General features: G+C 46.2%; 1 protein-coding gene across 1 annotated transcript in view; it reads right to left on the reverse strand.

Annotated features, from left to right (window-relative positions):
• SLC6A11 (solute carrier family 6 member 11) overlaps positions 1–25,720 on the reverse strand; it is a 151,247-nt gene that overhangs the window by 75,241 nt on the left and 50,286 nt on the right. The window contains exon 6 of the mRNA XM_019651107.1: positions 877–1,011. Within this exon, the coding sequence (XP_019506652.1) occupies positions 877–1,011 (135 nt within the window). The remainder of the gene's footprint in view (positions 1–876; positions 1,012–25,720) is intronic.

The raw sequence follows: 25,720 nt of genomic DNA on the forward strand, positions 1-25,720 counted from the left end.
TTTCACACGTTGGAATTATGTGGGGACTTCTAAAAGATACTGATACCTGAGATCCAGCCCCAGGAAGTTTAATTTAATTGGTCTGGGTTGTGCTCTGAAAATTGGGATTTTCAGAAGTGTTATAGGTGCTTCTAACAAGTAGCGGAGGTTGAGAACCTCTGGGCCGTAAGATGAAAACCTCTGTTTTCATCTCTTGTCTAACATTACCCCAGGCACAGCACCACGTGCCTGCTTCAAGAAGTTTATATAAACATTTACTACCCACTATTCAGAACAGCCAGTGCCTCACCAAAGACAACTTTTTCACCAATTATTTCTTCCTGTGAGTCACCCCCACAAAGAAAATCGATTGCCAACAAAGACCCAGTTTTTCTCACTGAGATGTACGGCTGCCAAGATCTGTGATCTTGGGTGGAGGAAAAGCCTGTTTTATTTTCAATAACCTCTAACTCAAATTTAGTATTTCCTTCAATTATGACTACAGGCAACACAGTACTATTAGCAGTACAAATCCCAGATATTTTCCTATCATAACATAAATACCTCCAAATACCATTTATCCTCATTGGTGCTTTGAAATCATGGAAATTATTAGACCTACCGCTAGATGTTGCTATTTAATGTGCTGACAAAGAAGCACATGTACTATTATGATGCAAACAAATGTCTTCCTTAACGTTTTGGTGATTGATTGTATTTCAATATATTTGATTTACTAGAATTTAATTTGTGCAATGAAAATTATAATTCTGAGAAGGGGTCTACAGGCTTCCAATTGCTCGACCGGCCATGAGGCCTCTGTGTGTCTGGCATTAGGGGCAGGCAGAGGTTTTCCAGTGGTGGTGGGCAACTGTGCATGGAGCAAACGACTCTTACCTGTGGGTCCGAGAGCCGGGAGAGGTCGGGGTACAGGTAGAACTTGATGCCTTCAGATGCCCCAGGCAACGTGACCCCTCGGATCAGGAGGATCAGAAGCATGACATAGGGAAATGTCGCTGTGACGTATACCACCTGCCCAGGAGAGGAGACACAAGAATCAAGAAGGGGTAACGGAGGTGGGCAACAGGGCAGGCCCCTATCACCTCACTGAGAGCAAAGGGCTTCCCAGAGCAGCCATGAGAAGTGAACCCCGAACACAGACTAGTCTCTCGCCTCCTCTCTCACCACCATCCCCATAAGGGCTGGATCTTTCGGCAAGTATCTATTGAGTGCCTACAATGGTATTTGATATCACTGATTTTCAAATATTTTTTACCACAACCCTGTACATACTGAGCCGAAACAGGGAATTTCACAAAATCAGTCATGCTTACATATGGGATACACTCAGCATTTTCTATCATACTCTATTTCATTTACATATCATACTCTATTTTGTTTTTTGGGTTTTTTTTTTAAAGAGCTGGTCATGACCCTCTAAATTTGCATCATAATTCACCAACGGGCCAAGATCCACATTTTTAAAAAAACACTGCCCTTAATGAAAATCAAGTTTTCATAGCCATGGATAAGACAGGACAGGATATGATAGAAAAGGGAAGGGAGAGCTGTGTGGGGCAGGAAAGACCCGGTGTTTTGCCTGGAATCTTTTCAGTCTGGTCTGCTTGGAGGCAGGTAACTGGGGCTAGTGAACCTGACAGGCCCCTTCAGCCCATGGATTCACAGTTAGAACAAAGACAGTGAAAGGAACAAAATCTTCCCTGATTCTTCACAAAGAGGTGCTTAGAAAGACAGGGCAATACCTTCACAGACCACTGGGGTTCCTGTCCTGGGGGCCATGCCCCCAACCTGAGGTCCCTGCAGGACGCAGCGTCCCCTCCAGTTCCCCTTTTGTTCTCCTTTGTGGCAATCTCTCCTCCCAATCCCTTGGTTCCTTCATCTAGGTGGGACCTGCCTGTTGTATCTGTTTAGATCAGCAACTTGCCAACATCTGGGGGGCCACAGACACTTCTGAGACTCAGACAACAGCTATGGCCCTTCTCCCCCTTCCCCCAAGAATGCAAAGACACAGATATGTGTATAAGCTTTTGGATGGTTCAGAGACTCCAATTCCCCAGATAAAAAAAAAAACCTGTGCTCTAAGACCTACAATCTTAATTCCTCCAATGTTACTGTAGCCTTTCACCCCTTTCCAACCTAGGCTTTCTTTTACCAGTGGTACAGCCCTTCACGCCATTCATTCATTTATTCATTTACTCACTGGTCTACCTACTCCTATGAGAAACACACTCCTATGTACCAAACACTGAGCTGAACCCTGGAACGTACAAATAAGAATGAGTCACAGGATGGACTTCAAGAGGCTTCCCCACTGGCAGGAAGACAGTCATATAAGTAGGCAGATAATGCCTTATGTCATCAGGGGAGTGGGAAGGGGGATAGAGCACAGAGAAGAGAGTAGCTAAACAGAGGGGCCATCAGGGAGGGCTTCTCCGAGGAGGTGGTCCAGGTGTTGGCCTGTAAAAGATGAGGAAGAATTCAGGATGTGGGAAATGGGGACAGAGGAAGAAGAAAATAAAATCCTATTAGATGCCAGGCACTGTATATATAACAAAAGAAATGGCTACATTTATACAGCATTCCGTCTTAAATTTTTTCTTTTGTTACTCGCTTTATTTTCATACAAATTAACGCCCTAGGAAAAGCGAAATAGAAACACTATAGTATTGCACATAACAATCTTTGGCTTAAATGCCCTATTATTTCATTGAAGAACGGTTAAGATACACATCTGAGGGACTGAAGGGATAGAAAGTTTACAAAACAACCCTCTACTATTGTTTTGCATGTAAGCTACTAACTAAAAACTAAGAGGCTATACTTTATACAAATTCAAACATAATCATTTGGTTGGTAAGTGACAGAACAGCAATTTGAATCCAGTCCTCAAAAATAAGAAATAAGAGGGCCGGCCGAGTGGCGCGATGGTTAAGAACTGGTTTGGGACGCCAGAGGACCCTGGTTCGGATCCCACATATAAGGGCCAGTGACACTGCCCTCCACAGCTAAGATGCTGAACAACAGCTCAACCTGGAGCTGGGCTGCCGTGAGTTGCCGGCGACNTCCATGTCCCGAGACTATATGTATATATAATTAGGTAGGGTTTTAAACCAGGGTCTTGTTTTTCCCCGATTTGTCCTCCTGTGGGGTGGGGAAGTTGGGGAGGTTTGGTGTTCTGAGGTCCTCTCACTGCTTGGGCAGCCTTCTACCCCATCCTCATTTGGACGTCTTAGTTGCAGGCTCCAGTTCCCTCCATAGAGGAGGCCGACTTGGGGAACGTGTACACACCCTGGGAAAGCAGACCCCGCAATCTGGATCTGTGACAGGCCTTTCTGTTCTTGCCCTGAAAACACACACTCGAAACACAATGACGAGTGAGACTGGCAGGAATCTGGGGCAGGGAAAATGTGATTTCCTGCAAGAGCCCCCTCCACTCTCCAAAGACTGAAAAGATAGAAAATAAAAATTTGAGGGGAAAAACAAAAATCGAGTGGAAGCACTTCACACTTCAGAGAGAACACAGGGCTGTCAGTGAAGACAAATAGATGTTTAGAAAGTCATAACAGACCACGGAATGCAAGTTGCCAGGGGACAAAGAAGGCCAGCTGCTGTGTCGTTTCAAGTTCTTGACGAGAAACTTAATTTACTGGATCCACAATAAAGGCACTCGGTCCCGAGTTCAAAGCCTCCTCCTCGGGCTGTGGGGCCCTGACTTGTCCTGCCCAGCGCCAGTGACATGGAGGCGAAATGAGGAACACCACTGGTGTTCCTGGAGCCCTAACTGTGTGCCAGGACCTGGGCTGGGCACCAAAAATGAGGACTAGGAGAGCTTTCACATTCACGCACACACTCGCTGCCTAGCTGCCCTGTGCGGTAGGTATTCTTAACCCCACGGTCAGGTGAGCCCTGAGCCCAGAGAGATACAGGGACAGGCTGAAGGCCACCTGACTGGTCAAGGGCAGTGGAGTGACTCACATTTCCTTCTCTCAACACCAGATTCCACAGCACCCCAAACCCCTCTCTCCAGAGAGCAAACTGACAACCACAGTGTATGCTATGTCACCGTAAAGTCACCCAGGCTCTGCCAAAAACTGTCCTTTATTCATTAGTTCAAAAAATATTTACTGAGCTCTGTTGGCAGGCACAGTCCCAGGGGCTGGAGATCTAAGAGCGAATGTAACAGATCAATTCTCTGCTCTCATGAAGCTTACATGCTAGCAAGTGGAAGGACTGATATAAAATAGCCAGTGTCTGAGATGCTGGCACGGGTCAAGGAGAAAACCAGAGCCAGGAAATTGGACAGGATGTGCGGGTGGGAGGGGTGTGTGTGACAGGGGTGTGATTTTAAACAATGTGGTCAGGAAGCCCTCACACTACAGCAGGAGGGTGCACAGCCCTTTAGGCCTTAACGGCTTTCATGGCTCTCTCTCTTGACCTCATGGTTATATATATACCACGAGGAAGATATTTTCCTCAGCTCGCAGGCCCTGCACAACTGAGCTCTCTTTACCCGCTTTCTGGAGTTCTCTGGCCTCACTGGCTAGGGAGACAGGAGGAGGGGGCCATTAGGAATGCACCTGCTCTCCGCTCAACACTTAGCCTTTATGTGGTATCCCTGCCACACAAGCCAGGAGGGCCCCTCAAAGGGAATGTCTCCTTGTCTAAGGCCCCAGGAGTTGTGCACCAGTCAGGCACCCTGTGTCCCTTTAGAAATGTAAATGACAGCAAATATGTGTGTCTGAGCCCCTTGTAAGCACTAGGGAAGAGGGGCTGGAGCCAGGACTGGCATGGAGATCCTGGATCATGGAAAGGTCTTGAGGCTGCATGGAGTTCCTTATTAGTCTGGTTGAGATGTGGGGAGAAGAACGTCCTATGGGACAGGAAGGCACCCTGGGGACTTTCTTCCTCCTGTGGGTCATCGCCTTTCTTCCCCCTGCTGACCTGCACAGGCACCAGCCCCCTCATCCCAGGCCCCAGGCCCCAGACTACACGAAACCCAAACACGTTTGCAGAGAAGTCAAGTTCTGATGGTAACATGCAACCCACACAGCTATCACTGGAGTCTCGGGGACAGGGCTGCCCCTCAGGCTGCAGGAGAGACAGGGCGGCTTAGGGGTTCTGTCTAAAGCCTGCAGCATTAGCGATCAGCCCTTCCCCAGGCTTCCAGCCAAGTGAGCCCCTGAGGAGGCAAGAGAGGGAAAGTGATGGTATGAATGCAGCCACTTCATAGCCACTCGAATGGACCATACCAATAACAACNAAATAAATAAATAAATAAATAAATAAATAAATAAAAAGCAAAGACTTCGCACAATGCCTGGCATACAGTAGGTGCTCAGTAATACTTCTTAGATGAATGAACAAAAGGCTGGAATTCTAAAACAAACAAACAAACAAAAACAGCCTAAGAGTCTCTGGAGACAGGCTGGCAGTTGTTTCTCTCCTGTGCTGATGCAGCTGGTGTCATCACTCTTCATGGCTGTCACCAGCCCCTGCTGCAGCCATCCCTGGTGACACCTCTCTCTCCACTATGAGACTGCAAACTCCTCAAGGGAAAAAAAGCTATCTGATTCATTTATCCCTCATACTCCCACCCCATGGTCAGGCCTGGCACACAGTAGGTGCATCTTGAATGTTTGCTGACGTCTCTTTGTCTCTTTTGTCTGTAGTGCCTTTTGGGCTTCTGGAAATAACGAGACAAACCCACACAATGGCACTAAGTCAGTCACATCTGCCCATAAACCTGTGCTATCACAGCTGCTTCTCCTATCTCCTATGACATTGCAAAGCCTCCATCATCCTTGGCAGACAGACTCCATTCTTGCTTTGCACCCCCAAAATCAAGGTTATTTGTGTATCTCTACTTCTTTCCTCTTCACTCCCAAACTCATTCTATTTTCTCGCTCTTTCTATGCACCCAGAGAAGTTTACATGTGCTGTTTCAGCTAACCTTACCACACGTACGAGTGGGCAGCAGACGAATAAAAGATTGGACCCTGCCCTCTAAAAGCTTACAAGAGCGGAAACCTATACAGTTCAACATACAGTTGAACCTAAGGTGACGAGTCAGTAATTTAACTACTGATTAAAATAAAAGCCAACATCCTTCAAAGGAAGACAACAGAATCCAGAGTGTCTACAATATAGTGTGCACAATAGTCAATCACAATCCACAGCATACAACCCAAAACTACCAGTCATGTAAACAAACAAACAAATAACAACAAAAAAACCCCAGGAAAATATGATCTATATCTAAGGAAAATGTTGGATTTATTAAAGACTTTAAAGTAGCTATTATAAATATATTCAAAGCATTAAAAGAAAATACCTTCAAAGAACAACAGCAGGGATTTGCATGAACAGGGATTCCTTTTTCAAAGCTCCCTGTCTTCTGTGTGAGGAAGGGGCCCACCTTGGAGGCTATTCTATTGACCCAGAGGAAGCTGCCTTGTGCCTCAGTTGTTTAGGCTCCATTTAAATTAGTGTGTTCAACACTGGTGGACACTCTCAAAGTGGGGGATTGATAAATTAGAGCAGATAAGTTAAGAAAGAATGAAAAAATGTGTCAACACTGGGAACCAGGGGAGTAGAGAACTGTCCCAAAGTGGAGTTGAGGGGTTTCCCTGTTACAGGAGGGGTCAATTGGCAGCTGGCCAGGTTACTACAGAGGGGATGCCTGCACTGGATGAGGACTAAACCCGCCCAATGCTGAGATTCTAGGATTCTTCCAAAGCGGTTATGTAGGTCTGCCATGTTCCAAGATGTCACAACCAGGACTGCTAGACCAGGGCTGGGTAGAGCCAGAGTGAGCCCAGAAAAATCAGATTCAACAGAGTTTTCAGCACTGTATTCTTTACACGGCCGAGTCAGACTCTCCTAGTTCAAGTGCTACCTGTGCAAGAACAAGGCAAGGGCTTTAACCTTTCAGAGCCTCAATGCCCTCATCTGTAAAACCTTTAGGACATAGGTTTTAAAATTCTTGGCAGCTGTGAGATAGGACCTCTCTCATGGTCACAGAACCTTACAGACTTATCTTATTGGTTGTGAGAATTTAATTATATAGCATTTAGCCCCTGGGTTTAGAACATAGTAATTTTCAATAACTATTTGCTGATTGAGTGAATCAGATAAATAAAATAAATTAAATTAAATAAAGCACAGAGTATGACATAAGAATCAGGCATCAAGAAATGATAACTACCATCGCTATCCTATTCAGCAGCTCTTCAACCGCCAAGACTCAGATTAAGAAGATGCTGCTAAAACNCAGGAGGGGCTGGTGTCAATGGGTCCTGCTGATACAGGCTGGAAGGCTGGATTACTTCATCCAGACACTGTCCCTAACCTACAATGGTGGCACCATCCTCAGCCCACTCCCAGCCCCGCCACACCAATTCAGCATCCGTTTCCAAATCAACCATCTGCTCAATCAATAGGTCAGGAGTCAGTATAACCAATCTCTCACTGTTATATACAGAAGGTGCCAAAAAAATGTATACATATTTTAAGAAAGGAAAAAAAAAAGCTGTATTAAAATTGTAATAATATATACCGATAACAAAAGATGAATACAAGTCATGTGTATACATATTTTTGGCACCCTGGTATAACATAATCCAGAAAAGGTGAACACAAATCAAATATATAATAATGAGACCAACAGTTGATATTAATAATAATAAATTAGAGGCCAGCAGCCAACAAGGTTGATGGTATCTGCCCAGAGAGTAACAGTGCTTTAAAGTCTCTGCTTCCCTGGGCTTTGTAGGCACAATCTATCATAGATCTTCAGCATTTCATGTAAATCCTTAACTCTCTACCTTCAAAATGAATCCCCTCAGTCAACCAGCTTAAGTGTATGAAAAGTCAGGCTAAGAACTGATTGTTTTCATTGAATAATTTCCACTTTCATCTCTGTTGTGTGGTAGGAGATTAATTATCGAGTATGCCTAGGACCTGAATAATGAGAATTTTGGAGTTGAACTATCTTAACCCCCAATGCTCACAAAACTTATGGAAAAGAACTATACCATGTAGGACATAAGAACACTGAAAATCATAGACATGTGTCTTTCATCTGTGGGACCACCTGGACGTGACTAAACTCATTGGTCATGCTCTGCCCAGTCTGTTTTGAGTGGACTAGGCCACTGGCATGTCATTAAGAGGTCGCTTATAACCTGGGCAAATGCACCCTCACCATGCCCCTGGCAACATATATAGCAGATTGTTCCTCAGTGACCACAGTGGCATCATTTATTAAATGGCTGCTGATGATTTTGAATCAGTTCCATTGTTTAGAGTTTTAAAGGAAGGCTCTCCTACATTACATTTAGGAGGATTACACTCCCACCCACTGGTATCCACACCTTAATTTTTACACTCCTTCTATAAAACCATAAGGGAAATAAAGAATGCAGATGAACTACACAAAGACCACAGTGCAGACAACGAATTAGGCTGCCAAAATGGAACCACTGGCTGGCAGGTGTTAGCTAGAAAAATTCCCTTGCGAGCTGAGGTTTGAGAGCCTTGAGTCAGGGTACAAAAGGTGTAGGGGCACCATGATGCAATGCACACAAGTGGAGAGAGGTATGAAGGTTGAAAATGCAATGTTGAGCACAGCCTGTATCTGTCACTGGTCCCAGCTCTCCTAAAAGCTCCTTCTAACCTGTTTCTACTCTCAGCCATACCAGATACTTGGACATCATCTTTGATTTTTCCTGAGAATAGCTGCACTGTCCAAACAATACCGATCTTGTCATAGAGGTTGTACATAACCTGTGTGCACACTGCTACATCCCTTCTGTGTTCACTGCAGACATCACTAATTGATCTTAGATCAGGACCCTCCACAGGACTCCCAGCAGTCTCCACAACCGGTTGGGAAGAAAGCCACTCTTGGCTACCCTCGATCTCATCCATTTTTCTTTCATGCCTTCACAGTCTCCTGCAGGTCCTTTATCCCTGTCCTCAGAATGGTAAGACCCAGGTGTTGTGCTCAAGAACTAGTGAATGTGGGATGCATGACACCCACAGAAGCAGCGTGAGACCAGAAAAGGAGGCTAGAGAGAGACAGGCTGGAAGGGTCTCTGTGAAGAGATTCAGCCTCTAGCTGACAGTGGGGTTGGAGCTGGGTCTCCAAAATAAGTAGAAATGGGAGAGGCTGAGTCAGGTGAGAAAGATGTGGAACTAGCCAGGGATGTGGAAAAGGGCACCGAATCTTGTCCTTTGGGATGTCTAGGAATCCCCAGGTTGTCCTCCAGGTGCTTAGGCTGGAGTCAGCCTCATCTCTTTGTTGAGCTTCTTCCATATTCAATCAGTGGTTTTAAGTCCTGCCTACTTGATCTCCAACTATGTTCTGAAATTACACCCCCTCTTCATCCCCATCATCAGGGCCCTTCATCACTTTTCTTCTTGATCATGTGACAGCCCCACACTGTCCACATTGCAGCCCAGGTTTCAAACACACAAACCTGGCAGGTGTCTTCCTGCTCTTCTGAGTCTCCCTCACCAGCCCCACATTCACAGTTGTGGGGTAGAGTGCAAAGGGTTGGGCTTTGAGTCAGGTGACCTTAGGTTCCAGTCCTGGCTCTGCCCTGACTTGCTGTGTGGCTTGACCAGTCTCAACCCTTCCCCACCCACTCTGTTCTCCACTGTGCCAGCTTTCTTGCGCTGGGGAACATGCCAGGTTCCTCAGGCCCTCTTGCTTTTTCATGCTTCCCTTTGTCCATAATGACCAGCCCCAGCTCCTGGGCCACCCACGGAGTTAATCCTCACAAGGCTGAGGACTCCTCAAAGTCAGGGGCCCTGGCTTCCAGTTGTGATATCATTGTCCTCTGTATGTCAGGTGGCCGAGGCCAAGAATAGTATCTCAGTCAATCAGCAGTATCTCAGTCTCACCCTCTTAGCCTATTAACTGTGCCATCTGCCCAAATGTTGTTGAGAGACTGAAGTGCCACGTCCTCCTTGACCCCTTTCCGACATTCATCCCCCCGTCATTCCAGCATCCTCCCAGCACTATAGCTGTTTTCTATCAGCTGTTGTTTTACTGCCTTGCAAGTTTAAGATTTCGAACATATAAGTTCCACAAGGAAAGGCAGTTTTGTCTTTTGTTTTGCCTGCTGTATCCAGGGAAGTAAATGGTACACAGAAGGTGCTCAATAAGTATTTGTTGGCAGGATGAACAAATAAGCAGACTGAGACCTGTAGCCCTGAGGTAAGAATGCAGGTCTTCAGAGCAGCACTTTGTGCTTTGTTCCTATGAAATGCTGGAGCCACATAAAATGGGATTCAGAAAATTGAATCAGATTTTAAGAGGAGTGTTTAAAGGAAATTACAAGATTTGGTTTTAAATTAAAGAGTTCAGATGTGGAGGGCAAGGAAGTTCAGCTTTCAGATGCTTCCCAGCAAAGTTCAGTGTCCCTTTCGAAACGTCTGAGGTCCCAGGATTTGTCTGGAAGAGCCAAGCAGGGCTCAGGCATTATGCTAAATTACACAGTGTTTGGTGATGGGCACAATAAGGTCACTGACAAGGTACCATCAAGCCTGGCTGTGCGTGGTCGCTGCCAAGGGTGGCTCAGATCCAGGTGGGTGGTCTACTCTGTCAAACCTCTCAAGCTCCTGAAATGAGACTCCAGCCCAAAGCACACCCCTTTGTTAGGAAAGAGGTTTTTCTATTGTTTAATTTCCTTTTAGCAGGTCAAGTCCTTCTGAATATAAAGGTTAGCACAATTGGTGGTAATTATACTGTATCCTGTTTTAATTGAGTCTAATTGCTCATTTGCATTCCAATACAGGAATTGTGGGGTGTTTTCCCCCTCCTTCGAGGACACAGCTATTTATTTCATAGAAGGGAGATTGTCTGATCTTTGGGAATACCAGAAAAGTTTTGGAAGGGCGGCTCCTCCCTAATTTTTCCAAGATAATGAGGTCACCTGGAAAGCTGAGTGCTAGTCAAAAGGCATCAGGAAAGCAGGGTGGTACAGAAGCAAGAACCCAGGACCACACGGTCAGAAGATCCAATGAGCTGGATAACTTGGTCAAGTTCCAAACCCTCCCTGGGCTGGCATTTTACCATTTATGAAGAGGCAGGAGAAAAACTCATCCAAACTTCAATCCCTCTTGTACCATTTTTCCAACACTTTTTTTGTGTGTGTGTATGGGGTGCAGATACATAAATACCTAAATACCTTTGTATTACTTAGTATTTTCTAGAAATCAACATACTCTCTTACATTAAATATATGTAATAAGAAAACTGAATCAACACAATGAACAACCATTATTTCTTACCATAGACAGAGGGTAAATGCAAAAGAAAATGCAATAAAAATAAAACGTGATTAAATTCTAGTCAAAGACTCTTTGTCTTCACTGTCTTTTCTTTGTTCAACAGCAAGAGTAGCAAGTGTCAGAGCGGCGTTAAACAACAAGCCAGCACCTTCCTGTGCCTTTCACCGTAAGAGACATGAAGGGGGCATACTCTCATCATGTGATTGGATGTTTTAAAATCTGGATTTATAAAATCATCCTGTGGACCACCAGTAGAAAGAACTTCCTCATATTTGTGGGAAAGACTAGATGGATTCCTGAGATCCTTCCCAGCAACCACGGTGTTTAGCCCATTGTCAAATGAAACCCTCCTCAAAAGACCAGGACTTCTTAATCCCCTTCACTTTTGTCGCCCATGCCTCTATGGGGAATGGTTCCCATCCCATCGGGGAACCATTGATTTGTTCTCCATATCTATGAGTTTGTATTTGTTTTATTTGTTTTTAGATTCCACATATAAGTGAAATTATACAGTATTTGTCTTTCTTTATTTGACTTATTTCACTTTAATACCCTCTAGGTCCAACCATGTTGTCATAAATGGCAAGATTTCATTCTTTTTATGGCTGAGTAATATTCCACCGTGTGTGTGTATGTATGTGTATGTGTGTGTGTGTGTGTATGTGTGTGTGTGTGTATCTCACATACTCTTTATTCATTCATTTATCTATGGACACATAGGTTGTTTCCATATGTGACGACTAGTGAGAAAATAAGTCACGAGGATATAATGTACAGCATTGGGAATATAGTCAATAATATTGTAAAAACTATGAATGGTGACAGATGGTTACTATACTTATAGTGGTGATCACTTTGTAAAGTATATAAATGTCTAATCACTATATCATAAATCTGAAACTAATATAATATTGTATGTCCACTATAATTTAATAACAAATTTTAAAAATTTGTGAAGGGGGCAGATAACACATTAAGTGTTCTTAACGTAAAAAAAATAGTTGGGGAGGGCATAAAGGAAATTTTGGAAGTGATGGATGTGTTTTGTCTTGATTGTGGTGATGGTTTCAGGGGTATATGCATATGTTCAAACTCATTAAATTGTATGAATTAAATATGTACAGTTTTATTTTTGGACATCAATTATACTTCAACAAAGCTGGTTTAAAAAGAAAGGCCAGGCCTCCTTGGAGCTATCCATGGTCCTGCCAATGATTTGGGCTGAGCCTTCTGAGAGCCAGCTAGCTAACCAGAGCCTTGGAGGACACTGCTGTTAATTGAACACCTAATGGGTACCAGAGATGAGTCATATTGTATCTCCAACTGATCCTCATACCACTTGAATAGTTCTATCCCATTTTTGCAGGGAAAAAAAACCCCAAAAACAAGGATTAAAGATTGAAATGGCTTGCTCCAGGTCACAGAGCTATAAGTGATCCAAAGGCTGCTTTCTCCACCACACGTGCTATGCTTTCTGCTGCAGACCTGGCCAGACATTGCCATCCTGTTTTCTCCTCTGTCTGTCCCTAACCTCAAGGGTTCAGCTTGCCTGGCTTTCGGCAGCAACTCATCATCACCAATAGCCCCAACCTCGGAAACACTGTGTTAGCCCAGCCCTCCCCCATTTTCCTTCCAGCCAGGCTTACCTCTGTGACTGGAGTACACCTGCCCACCCCATATACTTGGAAAGCATGGTACTGAACCTCTAATCCCTACAGAATCATTCTTCTGAATACCAACTGATTTTTCCCTGCTTTGGCTTTTGAGAGAGTGCAACCTGAATTCCCAGGTAAGGACACTATTCAGGCAACAAATGGTCTGGTATAACCTCCACTAAGATGTTATTGACCTCCAGGAACAAGATTCTGGGGGAATATAAATCTGAAGAAGGGAGGTCTCCATGGACACATCTGGCCTCTTCACCATCTCTATCACCTTTAGAGGGGTTGTTCAGAGACCGTTCTAACAGAAATAGTAAATAAAAACTTTTTATCTGTTTTAAGCATCCAAATTCTAATAGGTGGGTGGAGTCATGTTTTTACAAGAAAATAGTGAAGATATTCACTATTCAAGGAGGTAATGGTATATGTCCAAAAGGAGTTAAAGTTAAAATTTTTGTGCAGTGACAAATGGTTTGTCATCATCTATGAAAGTTAGCCATGTGTGGAGCCTAAAAGAATAAACTAAAACAATGGCCCACCTTGGGATCCATGGTGCATCTCATGGCATCATCCCTGAGCTGGGCTGAGAAGGGAAGGCCATGAGGGACAGGATTACATAGCCAGGTTCTAGTCCCCATTCTATCAAAGTGACAGAGATCATGATTCCTCTCCCAAGATCTGCTCTCCCCTCTTCTGCAGTAACAAAACCCCTAATCTTCAACTGGACCCATGGCCTTCTAGAATAAAGACAATATTTCCCAGCCTCTTTTGCAGGTAGGTGTGGCCATGTGACTATGTTCTGGCCAATCAGATACAAATGAAGGTGCTATGTACAACTTCCAGGTCATGTTCCTAAAGGGAAGGGCTGTATCCTATCCTTCCCTTCTTGCCCTTCCCATGGGTGGGAATGAAGACCAATAGTGAGCCATCTTGGACCATAGAAACAAGGGTGACACCCAAGGGAAGGCAGAGCAAGAGAATAGTACAGGAGTCTGGGTCCCTGAAAGTAGGCAGCTTATGCCTGGACTCTTATAGGCGAGAAATAAAGTGTCTTGTTTCTGCTACTGCTCTTTTAGGACTTTATTCTAAGAAGTCAAACATGTAACCTACATATCTCACCACCAATTGCCTCTGTGATCTTGGGTAGGTCCTGTTCCTGTTCTAAGTCTGTATCATTTTTCATTAAATGAAGGCACTAGCCCAGATGATCTACACTATCCCTTTCTACTCAGACATGAAGAGACGATTCTGAGGACAACTGAGAAACCTGAAGAAGGACTCTTTAGAGCGACCAGCCTTCTACACCTGGAGTCAGCCAGGAATGGCAACGATAGAGCCAGGAAGTCACCAGAAAGCCTCTAGTCAGTAAAGTTAAAAGAGCAGGTAGAACAGACCAGCCAAATAGATCACCATTTCTTTGTAAGGCATAGTATTAGCCTTCTCTGTCACAGTTTAGAATGAGCCTGACAGGGTGGATAGCCAAATTTGGTGTGGACCCCATAATCAAGTACAAAGATATGTGCATGTGTTAGAAGGTCTCTGAGTCCTTCCTGAACCTTCATCTCCTTCTCATGTGAGATGAGGATAATGCCTGTTTTAAAGGTTGACGTCAGGATTAGAGATCACTGTGCAAAGCACCTGACACACAGACACCACTCAATAACTGGAAAGATTGTAGCTGCCTTTGTTGCCCATCATCACTGGGTCAGTAAGCAGCACCCTTCCAGCCCAGGGAGTGAGTGGCTTTGTCTGGCAGAGAACAACATATCTGGGGGTTCAAGAATGCAAACAGAGGGGCTGGAGTAAGCCTGGCCTGTGTTATAGAGGGGGATAGGGAGTGACTCCTGAAACTCCTCATGGGAGCCTCTCACTGACAATGGGAGACACTGGCAGTGTTGGAATAAGTCCAAGTGGCCACTATGAATGAGAATCCTCTGGAGTTCCAACTCCAGGCAACAGCTATGGCAGCTCAGGGGCCAGAATGCAGACAGTACTTAGATGGATGGAAGAAATTATACCAGGATGAAATCAGGTATTTATATAGATAGAAGGGACTCAAAAACTGGTTGAAGGGAAGGGTTGGCCCTTGCTTTGTCACCACAGACACAGACACATACATGACAGGGATGGAGCTTGCCCTGTAAGGGGGGAGGCCAGATTTTCAGGAGAAGCCGAGGAAAGTGAGCTTCGCTAATCTTTGTGAGGCTCCAGGAACCCAGCAAGGAAGGAGCTTTGGGGTTCCCCACTGAGGGGTATGCAGTTGCTGTGGGATCAGGTGAAGCTTATGGAGGGAAACTTGCTGAGACTTCTTAGATACTGATCCCAGAATGCCACTGCCAGCCCTGGTAGGTCACGAGGGAAGGATTAGATTAATGGCACATCTTCAGAGGCTGGAGCATGGTGGGCATGAAACCAAACATCTTAGGAGTCCAGGGAACGGTGTCACTTTTTCTTCTTGCTGATGGTTGGGCCATAAAGCTCATCTACACCCATAGTCTGTTCCAACCCTGAGACTCCATGACTTTATTGTTTAAGAATCAGGAAGGAAGAGGGCAAAGAGGGAAAAGTGCTCTGTTCAGGAGAACTGGAAGACCAGAACATACCTGATAAGAATGGGACTAACATTTATTGTTGGGTTTACATGCTTTATTCCTATGTGATCCAGTTCTACAAGACAGAAACTATCATTCCTATTTTGCAGAAGTGGAAACTGAGGCACCCATAAGTTTACTATTTGGTCATGGTTGCACAGATCAAAACACGGCAGGATTCAAGCTCAGATCCATCTTACTCCAAAGCCTGCATTCAAACCACTACATAGCCCCACTGGGAATTCAAGTGTCCCCATAATCCAACCAGCTTCATCTCACACCACATCTTCCTGTGTTCCCTGAACAAACCCTGACCTTTCCTGGGTGCAAGCCTTTGACTTTGTCACTCTACCTGGTAGGTCCTTTCCCTCTTCTCCAGTTACCAACATCTTACCAACCTTCAAGACCAGTTCAATTATCATGTTTTCCAGGACTCAGCACCAGGTCATTCAGGCAGGATGAAATGCTCCTTTCATAGTCTCTTGCACACTGAGCAAATACAGCATACAAATATGGGGATCTGTCTTGACTTCAGGAAAACCAAGTTCAAATCCAGCCTCTGGCACTCTGTATGTATGCGGCTGACTTTTGGCAAGTTACAATCTTTCTAGGTCTTGATATCTTCTGTACAATGGGGATAATGATATAGCAGATTAACTCAATCCCTTTGAGCCTCAGGTTCTTACATGTATGGGGTGTGGATAACAATTTCCACCTCTCCATGGAAGTGTGAGAATTAAATGAGCCAATGTCTACACAGCACCAGGCCCAGTGACGGGACACCTCAGCCTTTAGTGAACAGCTCCCCTTCTTTTACTTCACCAGTGTTTCATTCCACCTTCTTATACACCTGCCTTTCCCTCTCAGTTGGGAACTACTGGAGGGTAAGGGCCTTTTTCACTTTTTGCAGACTCTGAGTGCTTCTCACAAAGGCTTACATAGGCTGTAAATAGTTGATGAATGAACACACTCAGCCCTCAGGATCCCAGTGAGAATGAATAGATCAAAAGAGGATATAATTCCAAGTGTCTGCAATGGGCCTTCAGTGTAAACCATCTCTGGTATCCCTTGAGCCTCTGCACCTAGGAGTAAAGAACTTTCTGTTTAATTCCATTCACCAGCCATTTATTGAGCCCACTGTGGGCCAGGACCCTGTGCTGGTTTGGGAGACCATGCTGATGAATGAGCCAGTACCCTGTCTGCAACGGTGTATAAGCCAAACCTAGACACAGATGGCCATAGTGACAGACTAGACAGTGAATGGAGGCAGAGGGGGCTCAGGGACACGAGGAGTGATGAGGTGTGGCAAGAGAGGTCCTTTTGGAGCTGTGATTTGAAGGGGGGCTAGGCTGTCCCTGTGGCTGCAGAGAGTCCTGATCTAGAATGTACTGTGTAAATATTCCTTAGAGCAAGAAGGGTCAGGACATGGAGCACGTGGGGCACTTCAGCTTGGAAACATCACCTCCAGGAAAAGACACAAGGTCTGCGTGTGGTAGGCAAGCTGGGTCTGAGGTGATCAGATACTTAAATAGCAACCAAACTCGTTAAGATGGCTGAGCCCGATTTAAATCCTTGTCCACAGGATACCTAAAAATCACTGGATGGGGAGTCTACTGTTTAAGCCTATGTCATGGTGAATTAAGATTAGCTAAAGAGTCAATGCTATTGGTTTTTACATAGCTCCACCATAAAGACCACAAAAATGAAAACAAATCCCCAAACAAGCCCAAGCAACATAAATATTCAATGCAGTGCCCAGCCAAGCTTACACTGGCATTAGGAGCTATTATTTACTGCCTGGAAAACACACTGGGTACCTTGGCTAATAATGATTTAAACCCCATCCATCTCTCTTGGACTAGAAGGCTGGTGTCGCTATGGTGACCAAAGGCACCATTAAAGCACACCATTAAATCCTGAGCAGGAATTTACCACTGCGGGCAGGCTGTCAGCAAGAAGCACCACCCCACGTTCTCTTACACTAGTCTTTAACACACTCATAGTGACAGAGGTGTGGAGAGGAGAAAGCTGATGATCAGGAAGTGTGACTGCAGCCGGGAAGAGCAAGGACCTCCCTGGATCCTGCAAACATCGCCTGGTAGCTAAGACAGACTGCCTCCCATCCATCCCACAGGCCTTGGGGCTCTTCTGGGCCCTTCCTCAGGTGTCCCGAGCCAACACAGATCCCTCCCAGGCCACTGAGGCTGGTTGCAACACGCTCCTTCCAAAACAGCTTCATTTCTTGAAAGAAGGATCTATGCTCGCCTCCTGTTCATGCCTCAGTGGATGACCACCTGCCGTCTTCCTCCCGCTTCCCCACTCAGCAGCCATCCTGGAGGATACCAGGGACCCTCTATTTAAGTCAAATCTAATAGTTTCTCAGTGCTTGTCCTCCCAGTTTCCAGTTTTAAAACTTTCCCTCATTAGACGCTTCTGGTTTTCACTTCCTTTCCTCATGATTTTTTTAGTCTCTTTCACAGGTTCATTTCTTTGCTCTTTCTTCCCATCCACTAATCAACCAATCAGCCAACTTTGATTAGCATCTGTTATGTGCCAGATACTGTGTTAGGCACAGAGGACATGAAGATAGATGAGCGAGTCCTGCTCTCTGGCTCTCGCAGCGGTGGCTTGCTCTCTGCAGATTTCTAAGTTGCTTCCCAGAAGTCTGGCCTCATCCCACTTCCGTTCTCTCTCTACCCATTCTGGTTTTCTTACACGTCTCCTGTGGTTGTTGGAGCCACCGATGTGCTGATGATCGTCAATCTTTCCACCAGCCCAGTAGTATCTCTGGAGTTTAAGACCCATATTTTCAACTCCCTTATGTGTCTGTCCACCTGGATTTCCTACCAAGACCTACAATTCCACATGCTCAACACCAAAACCATCACTTTCTCCCCCAAAGCCATGCTTCCTTCTATGTCCCCTTCTTGGATAATGGTGTCAACTCCACTCTGTCATCTTTGATTTCAGCTTCTCTCTCTCATCCTTCTTCATGAATAAAGCCTTTGAAAGGGAGAAATGCAGTCAGGCCCACTGCCCTGCACCCAGCCCCTTTGCTGCACCGAAGCTGCTCTCACCAGGCAGGGCCAGTTCTAATGGGCTCTCTCCCTCTCCCCCTTTCCTCAGGCCTCACCTTCCAGGTTTTTCTCTAGTTCCCAGAGAACTCAGCTTCCTTTTCAGGGTCCTCTTCTCAGCTCCCCAAGTCCCATCTTTACCCCTCTGCCATTCTCTTGAATTTGCTCCCTGGCTGTCCCACCTGTTCCGAGAGCTTCAATTACATCAATTCTACAATGTGTGCTTTTAGAACTGTGTGCGTAATTATCTCTGAAATCAGGATGTCCCCAGGTGGCAGTCACAATGTAGTTACCGATCCCTGAGTGTAAGGGACCTAGGTCACAGCTGTTCCTATTATTATCACTTCGGTTGAGTTATGAGCTTTTGTTGGTTAAAATTAAATTAATTTTAATCAATTTGCTATTTGAATGTTTAGAATGTCTTTTTAAAAGATTACACCATGTTTCTGCAGAAAGGCACAGGCACAGGTGGGGGTAAAAGTTGATAATGTAAAGCAAATACACATCATTAAATAAATGGTCATGAGTCCACATTCTCTTGCAAAGAAAAGACCAAGTACTTTATGGATTTAAGAAAGAAAGTCACCCAGAAGTAGACAAAGCTGTATTATGCTGTTACTGTGGAACATGCAAATTGATTGCTATTATAAACAGAAGAATCTGCCAATGCCTTTGGAAGAGATAAAAAAAAAACCCAAAACCTAAAAGTGACAAGAGTCTGGCATGGTTCCTTTATGTGTCCCACAGGAATAACGTTGAGAAAATGTACAGCAGATTAACTACAAGTATCTTTGCTTCTGGTAAACATTCTCATTGGGAAGTACTGTGTACCTTAATAGGTGTAACTTGGGTCGGATGAAATATGGCATATCAGAGGCTTCTCATCTTTTAAGGAACACAGGCCCCTTCGAAAATCAGAGATATAGACCCTCACCCAAGAAAAGTGTACATATCCACATGATTCTGTAATTTTTATACAATTCTAAGGGGTCCAGGGGCCCCTTGAAACATTCGTGAGTCCCAGGTAAAGAAATCCTAGCGTACATGCTCAAGACTCCACTGTACATCCCTCTCTCCTGAGCTCCATCTCCATCTGTCACCCAAATGTCTCCACATGCAGTCCCACAGGCATCACAAATGTAATGGGTCCCCTAGATCTCCCTCAACTCTATCCAAACCTCCTCCTTGTACCTCGTCCCGTCTCACCCAGCAACGCCACCAATCACTCAAGCCAGGAACCTGGGTTTCACCTTGGACTTCTCTCCTTCACCCTCCACGTTCAGTCACAGGGCTGTTTCACACTTGCTTATTTCTCAAGCCCATTCTCTTCTCCCCCATCTCAAAGCTGCCGCCATCTCCTACGGAACTACCCGTACATGGAATCCAGCCTTCGCTCCTGGCTACCCATTCCCCACGACACATTCACAGTGACCTTTCTGTAAAGACAGCCTGGTCACATTGTCCCTCTGCTTTAAGCCATTGAGTGACTTTCCAGGTCTCTAACATATCATTATGCTCACCTACAAGCCCTTCATAAGCTGGCCCCTGGCTACCAATCCAGCTGGTCTCCCTCGGTTTCCTTTCGAGGACTGCCTGCCCTGGCCACACTGAACTTCCTTCTATGACTTTCCTGAGCCACACAACCTCTCTCTCTCTGTCTCTGTGTCTCTTTCTCTGTCTGTCTGTCTCTCTCTCTCTCTGAACCACTCCACATACTGCACAGGGACCACATCTTAGATATTTATTTGCCTCTGTGTCTCTAGGCCTTATCAGGGTGCCTGGAACCCAGGAGGTGTTTAATAAATGCATGGTGAATTAATCTTAAGGCACATGGTTCTATAACACAGTATAAATGCTACTGTGAAGCAGAAAAGCAGAGTGGGTTCCAGCCCCAGCTCTGTGACGGTGGGCAGGCAGGTCACGGAACCTCTCTCAGCCTCATGTGCACATCCATAAAGTGGGGATAAAAATATCTACTTCAAAGCGTTGTTGTGAAGGTTAGACAGAATGTGAATTGGTGGATGCCACAAAAGCAGTACTGTCTTCTAAGGGACAACATGGAGACACGTGGGGCCATTTCAGGTGCAATGTTAATGACCAAGGGCTAGGAAAGCTGTAATCCTGCAGTACATGGGACAGTCCCTGCACAACAGCTGCCGTTTCGCGTGATTTCCAAATGTTCCACCAGACAGTCGTGTGTGTGCATGTGTGTGCGTGGTGGGGGGAGCTGATTATAATTATGAACCCTAGAATCTAACTCTGTTTTACATAGAACCTCAAAGTATATTTTACCTCATCTTAATGCACACTAAATTTTCCAGAAATGCAACTGCCATGTACATTGAGGGAAGGCTGTACTCTCTTATTCAGTACTTTACCAAACATTGTTCATTATTTCTGAAAATCAGGTCGCTAACAGCAATGCCACCCGTGGAATCTGAATAGCCAATGTAACACCCTCTATCAGTCCCTATCCGCAGTCGCTGCATTTGTGGTGACTATATAATGTTGGTTAGCTCTACTTTGTCTTTGTAAACCATAGACAAAAACGATTGATGACAGTATTCATGGGAAACTTGGCTCTCTCATCTTACCTCCAAATGATTCATTCCAGACTGGGGACAGCACCTGCCTAGACCATGACCTTTGTGGTGTGTCTGAGCATTTACCTATTGAAACACATCTTGTTTGATTATGAGTTGCTTCCTTATCTATTTCCCTGTTGCCCACCAATAGTGCTGGGCACACAGTAAGCACTTATACTGGTGGGTGGGTGAATGTTCACCCAGGCAAGGAAGGGAGCCAATACTTACTGAGAGCTCCACATACACTGGCAGGAAGAAAACTGGTTTGGGGGTCCACCTTGACAGACCTGGGTTCAAATCCTGACTACTCCACTAGCTGTGCGACCCTGTGCATATCACTCACCTCTCTGGGCCTTAGTATCTTCATTAATAAAGTGGGTTTGCTAACACTCACTGGACAGGCTGTTGTGAGGGTTAAATAAGAAACATAGATGACTGAGCCCAATGCTGGGCACACAATAGGAGCTCTGTAAATGATGCCTCCTTAGCTCACAAGGAAAGACCCAAGCTTTGAACCTGGGTCAGTCTAACTCCATTGCTTCAGTGACCCCCTCCCCATTTCGCTGCAGCCCGCTGGACCTGCGACCACCTCCATTTGCTTCTCATCCTCAGAAAAGTGTCTTGTACCTACAGCTGCACATGGGATCACACACACTTCCTATCGACCTTGTCTCATTTTTCACTCCTTTCCCCTAAGACAGGTTTTTTCCTCTCCTGTTTCCTTGGCCATGGGGGCTGGGGAGTAGGGGAGGGCTTGGTTGTTTACTGCCAGGAAGTACTTTGGAACTTTCACCTCAATCAATCAAATGATAGGCATCACACACTTGCTGACTGATTGAATTATCCAACAAGGGACATGTTCCCAGCACCTACCGTGTGGCTCACTCTAGGGACAAAGAAATGGTAAGAGCCCCTGACGTGCAATGGATGCTCACTCCATATATATAAGGAGGGAGAAAGAGGGAAGGAAAAAGGAAGAGAGGCAGGAGGGGAAAAGGATGCAGCTAGCTTTTGGCCACTGTACCTGGTTCCTTTCCTGTGGAGTCCCCTTTCTCCCCTGCCTTTGGGTAATTAATAACCATCCATGCCTCACGGTCAGCTTGGATGTCACTGCCTCCCTGGAACCAAGTTTACCCCAGGCACAGGGATGTTTCGTAACTGCCTGTTTACTTGTCTACTTATACTTTAGCCTCTAAACTTGTTTAGAGTGGATATTTGCAGTCCCGGGCACAGGACAAGCTTAATAAATATTTGCCTCTCAGGGTAAGGACTCTCCCCAGGCCCATAAACATGTCAGTCATGAGACAAGGAGAGGCAAACTCAGGGCAGTTGGTTGCTGCTGCCTGCAAGAGCCACAGGGAGTTAAGAGAAGGCCCAAAAGGATGCGCGTGGAAGGGGCTGGTGAAGACGTCCTGGAGGAGCCAGACAGCAGGGGGGCTGGGAAAAAGGTGGGACAGGAAAGCGGGAGCTGCCGGAGGCCACGTTGCGCCCATCCAGTGCCAATGAAAAACGGGGGGGCACACGCCTTAAGTGGGGGAGAGGCAGAAAGGCAGGCCTGAGGGAACCATTGTTTGGGGTGAGTGAGGGACTTAAATATCCTCCGTCTAATCCTAACATTTCCCAAATGACAAGATAGGATGTAAGCAAGGCCTTCAGCCATGGGAAAGGCATCCAGGCAGGAGGAGAGAGATGGAGGGAGGCCCAGTCTTACTGGGGGAGGCAGGTAGTGGACAAAGATTTTCTGGGGGGATAAACAGGCGATTCTGGTAGGTTTCATACCTTTTAACCTTCCTAACAAAATAATAGGGAAGAGAAACTACATGAACAAAATATTTCCTTAAGTATTTTCAATGACGTGAAAAACTAGATATCCTAGGAGTCCAACAGTCATGGAATAGTTGATGATGTCATAGGTATTTAACCAATGGAACTTAAAAAAATAGGTGGAAATGCTGTGTGATAGACTATTAAGTGAAAAAAGTAAAATATTGAATTCTATCCTGTTATGATCAAACAAGGTATAAACTATGGTTATCCATGTATAAGGATCAGAGGGCAACATGTGAACAATTTGGGGAGGCTATTCTTTTGCTTTGTTATAATACTGTCTGGGCAATTTTTTAAAATTGGTGTAGGTACTGTAGGTGATGGAGAGCTACTGGAGAGTTCTGAGGGTTGGTCACAGAACAAAAGCCATGGTTAAGGAAGCTGAGTCTAGCAGCTGGAGACAAGCAGCCTGGACCTGGGCAGGGAGCATGGCGGGGTGGATGGCTGTGTCGTCCGTCATCCAGGTGTGAGGGGCCACACTTGAAGGTGCTGGGAAGGGTCTGTAACGTGCAAGGTAGCTGGCTACAGTCCCCATTCATTCAAACACGCATCTCGGTGTTGCCATGAAGGTTTCTGTAGATGTGCTTAAAGTCCATAATCAGTTGACTTTTAGTAAGGGAGGTTATCCTAGATGACCTTGGGGGTGGGGGCCCGATTCAATCAGTTGAAAGGCCTTGTGAGCAGAATCGAGGTTTCCCTACTGAAGAACTTCTGCCTCTGGGCAACGCTGTGGGCTCCTGCTGGCGAGTTCCAGCCTGCCCTATGGATTTCAGATGTCCAGCCAGCCCCCATGATCACCGCTTCCCCATACTAAATGTCTTAATACATATCTCCTGCTGGTTCTGCTGCTCTGGATGAATGCTGACTGACACAGGTGGCAGCGGGGGTAGGCAGGAAGGGGGGATCTAGCAGGCGCTCGAGAGGAAGACAGTGGCTCCCTGTCAATTCTGATTGCCCTGGGGCAAGCTGGCCAACTGCCTCCATGCTGACAGCAAGCAGGTGCCTCCACAACATGCAAGCCCCCTGCTTAGCCATCTGGCTGCATGCTGCCCATTCGGCCCAGGCTCATGTCATCTCTCACTGCTCCCCCAAACACATCTTTGGGCCTTTGCTCCTCACTGCACCTAGCACATCTGTCAGAACTGGCCCACACGTCGCATCACCCCTGCCTGGAGCATCTGGACATGCTGACCCCATTCCCTCCTCCCCCACCAGCATGCTCTGGTTGCCAGACCCCACCCCCACCCTGACTCAATCATTCTCTCACTACTGACACAGCACAGCCCCCTCACCTGTCACTGCACTTGTCACGCTAACCTTGACAGAAGGGGAAACTGAGGGCCGGAGAGATGAAGTCATGTGAACAACTAGAGAAGGTCACGGTGGCCTGCACTAAATCACATAGCCGGCAAGCAGTGGGGCAGGACTGTCTTTATTTTCTCTGCACAATACGTAAGGGCGGGAAACACAGCTAACAAGCCTTTTAACCATCCCCCTGGTGCCTACCATAGTGCTAATAGTCAGTAGGCACCAAAGAAATACCTCGCTTGTTTCTGGCTTAGTCCTCCAGCAGCACTGCACTAGGTCTCGACAGGTTGAGTGCAAAGCCGGTGCCCGTGTCCCAGGGAGACCCAGGCGCGTGGAGTGGGGGTGGAGGGCTCCACACAGTGCCAGGTGCCTGAGGTGTTCTGTAAGAGTTAACAGCGCCTCCTCTCACCAGGGCCCCTCTCAGTGCTACTACAGGCTTTCTCAGGAGGCAGCCAGCCCTGCAGGACCCCTCCCACACAGCAGCCACTCAGACTTTGGGGGGCCTTTGTGCTTTAATAAAGACGGTATTACTGAGTCGCAAAGCTTCCCTCTCCTTTCCAACCTTCCTTGCTGCCAGGGTTCCCGCTAAAGGTGAAACGCTGTCATTCAAGGCCAAAGAAAGCGCTGAATCAAGATGCTAAACTCTTTTGACTTAATGTTACAATCTACGGCTCTCCCTGAACCACAGTTGTGAGAGAAGTGAGCCCAACTCGGCACAAAAGGCCCCTGGTCGGCTGCAGTTTGGGGTGTCCTCGGGTTCTGGGGATCTCTCCGCAGCCGCGTGGGCTCTCTGCATGCATCTCATGAACGCTCTAGTTTCCTCTCTGAATGCAGACATCAAGCCGGCCCGGGAGAGCCCTGCCACCAACGCCGTTCCCTGCTTGCTTCAGGCTGCAACAAAGGCCACTTGAGGGCCGAGAGACAGCACTGCCCAGTTCCTTTCCTGGGCCTCTTCCCTTTCACACATCTTTCCCCTTTATTCCCCCTGCCCCCTTCACTCCTGCTTTATGCCTCATTGAATCCATTAGACACTTTATAGGGTGCTCCTGAAGAATAAATTTTCTGTGTGGGGCTCCTGATGGTTTCCCTGCTGGCAGCTCCAATAATACGCCTTGGTGGCAGTTCGGGGAGTGAAAAAAAGGCACACTCTCAAGGGAGGAGCCTCCAATGGCCCCTCGAGGCTCCATCTCCACCTGGCAGCTCTAGGGCTGGCTGGCTGGAACAGACACCCTCACCTGCCACGGGGCCCCACCCTGCCCCTCCCTGATCCCCATGGGCTTGGATCCCTCATGATCTTAGGGGCAAGCAGTTTAAGTCCTGTAAACCTGTGTCTTCTCATCTGCAAAATGGGTTAGTGTAGTAAGGGCTTTAGAACA

This window comes from Hipposideros armiger, unplaced genomic scaffold, assembly GCF_001890085.2.
Source record: "Hipposideros armiger isolate ML-2016 unplaced genomic scaffold, ASM189008v1 scaffold_152, whole genome shotgun sequence".
Taxonomy (NCBI): domain Eukaryota; kingdom Metazoa; phylum Chordata; class Mammalia; order Chiroptera; family Hipposideridae; genus Hipposideros; species Hipposideros armiger.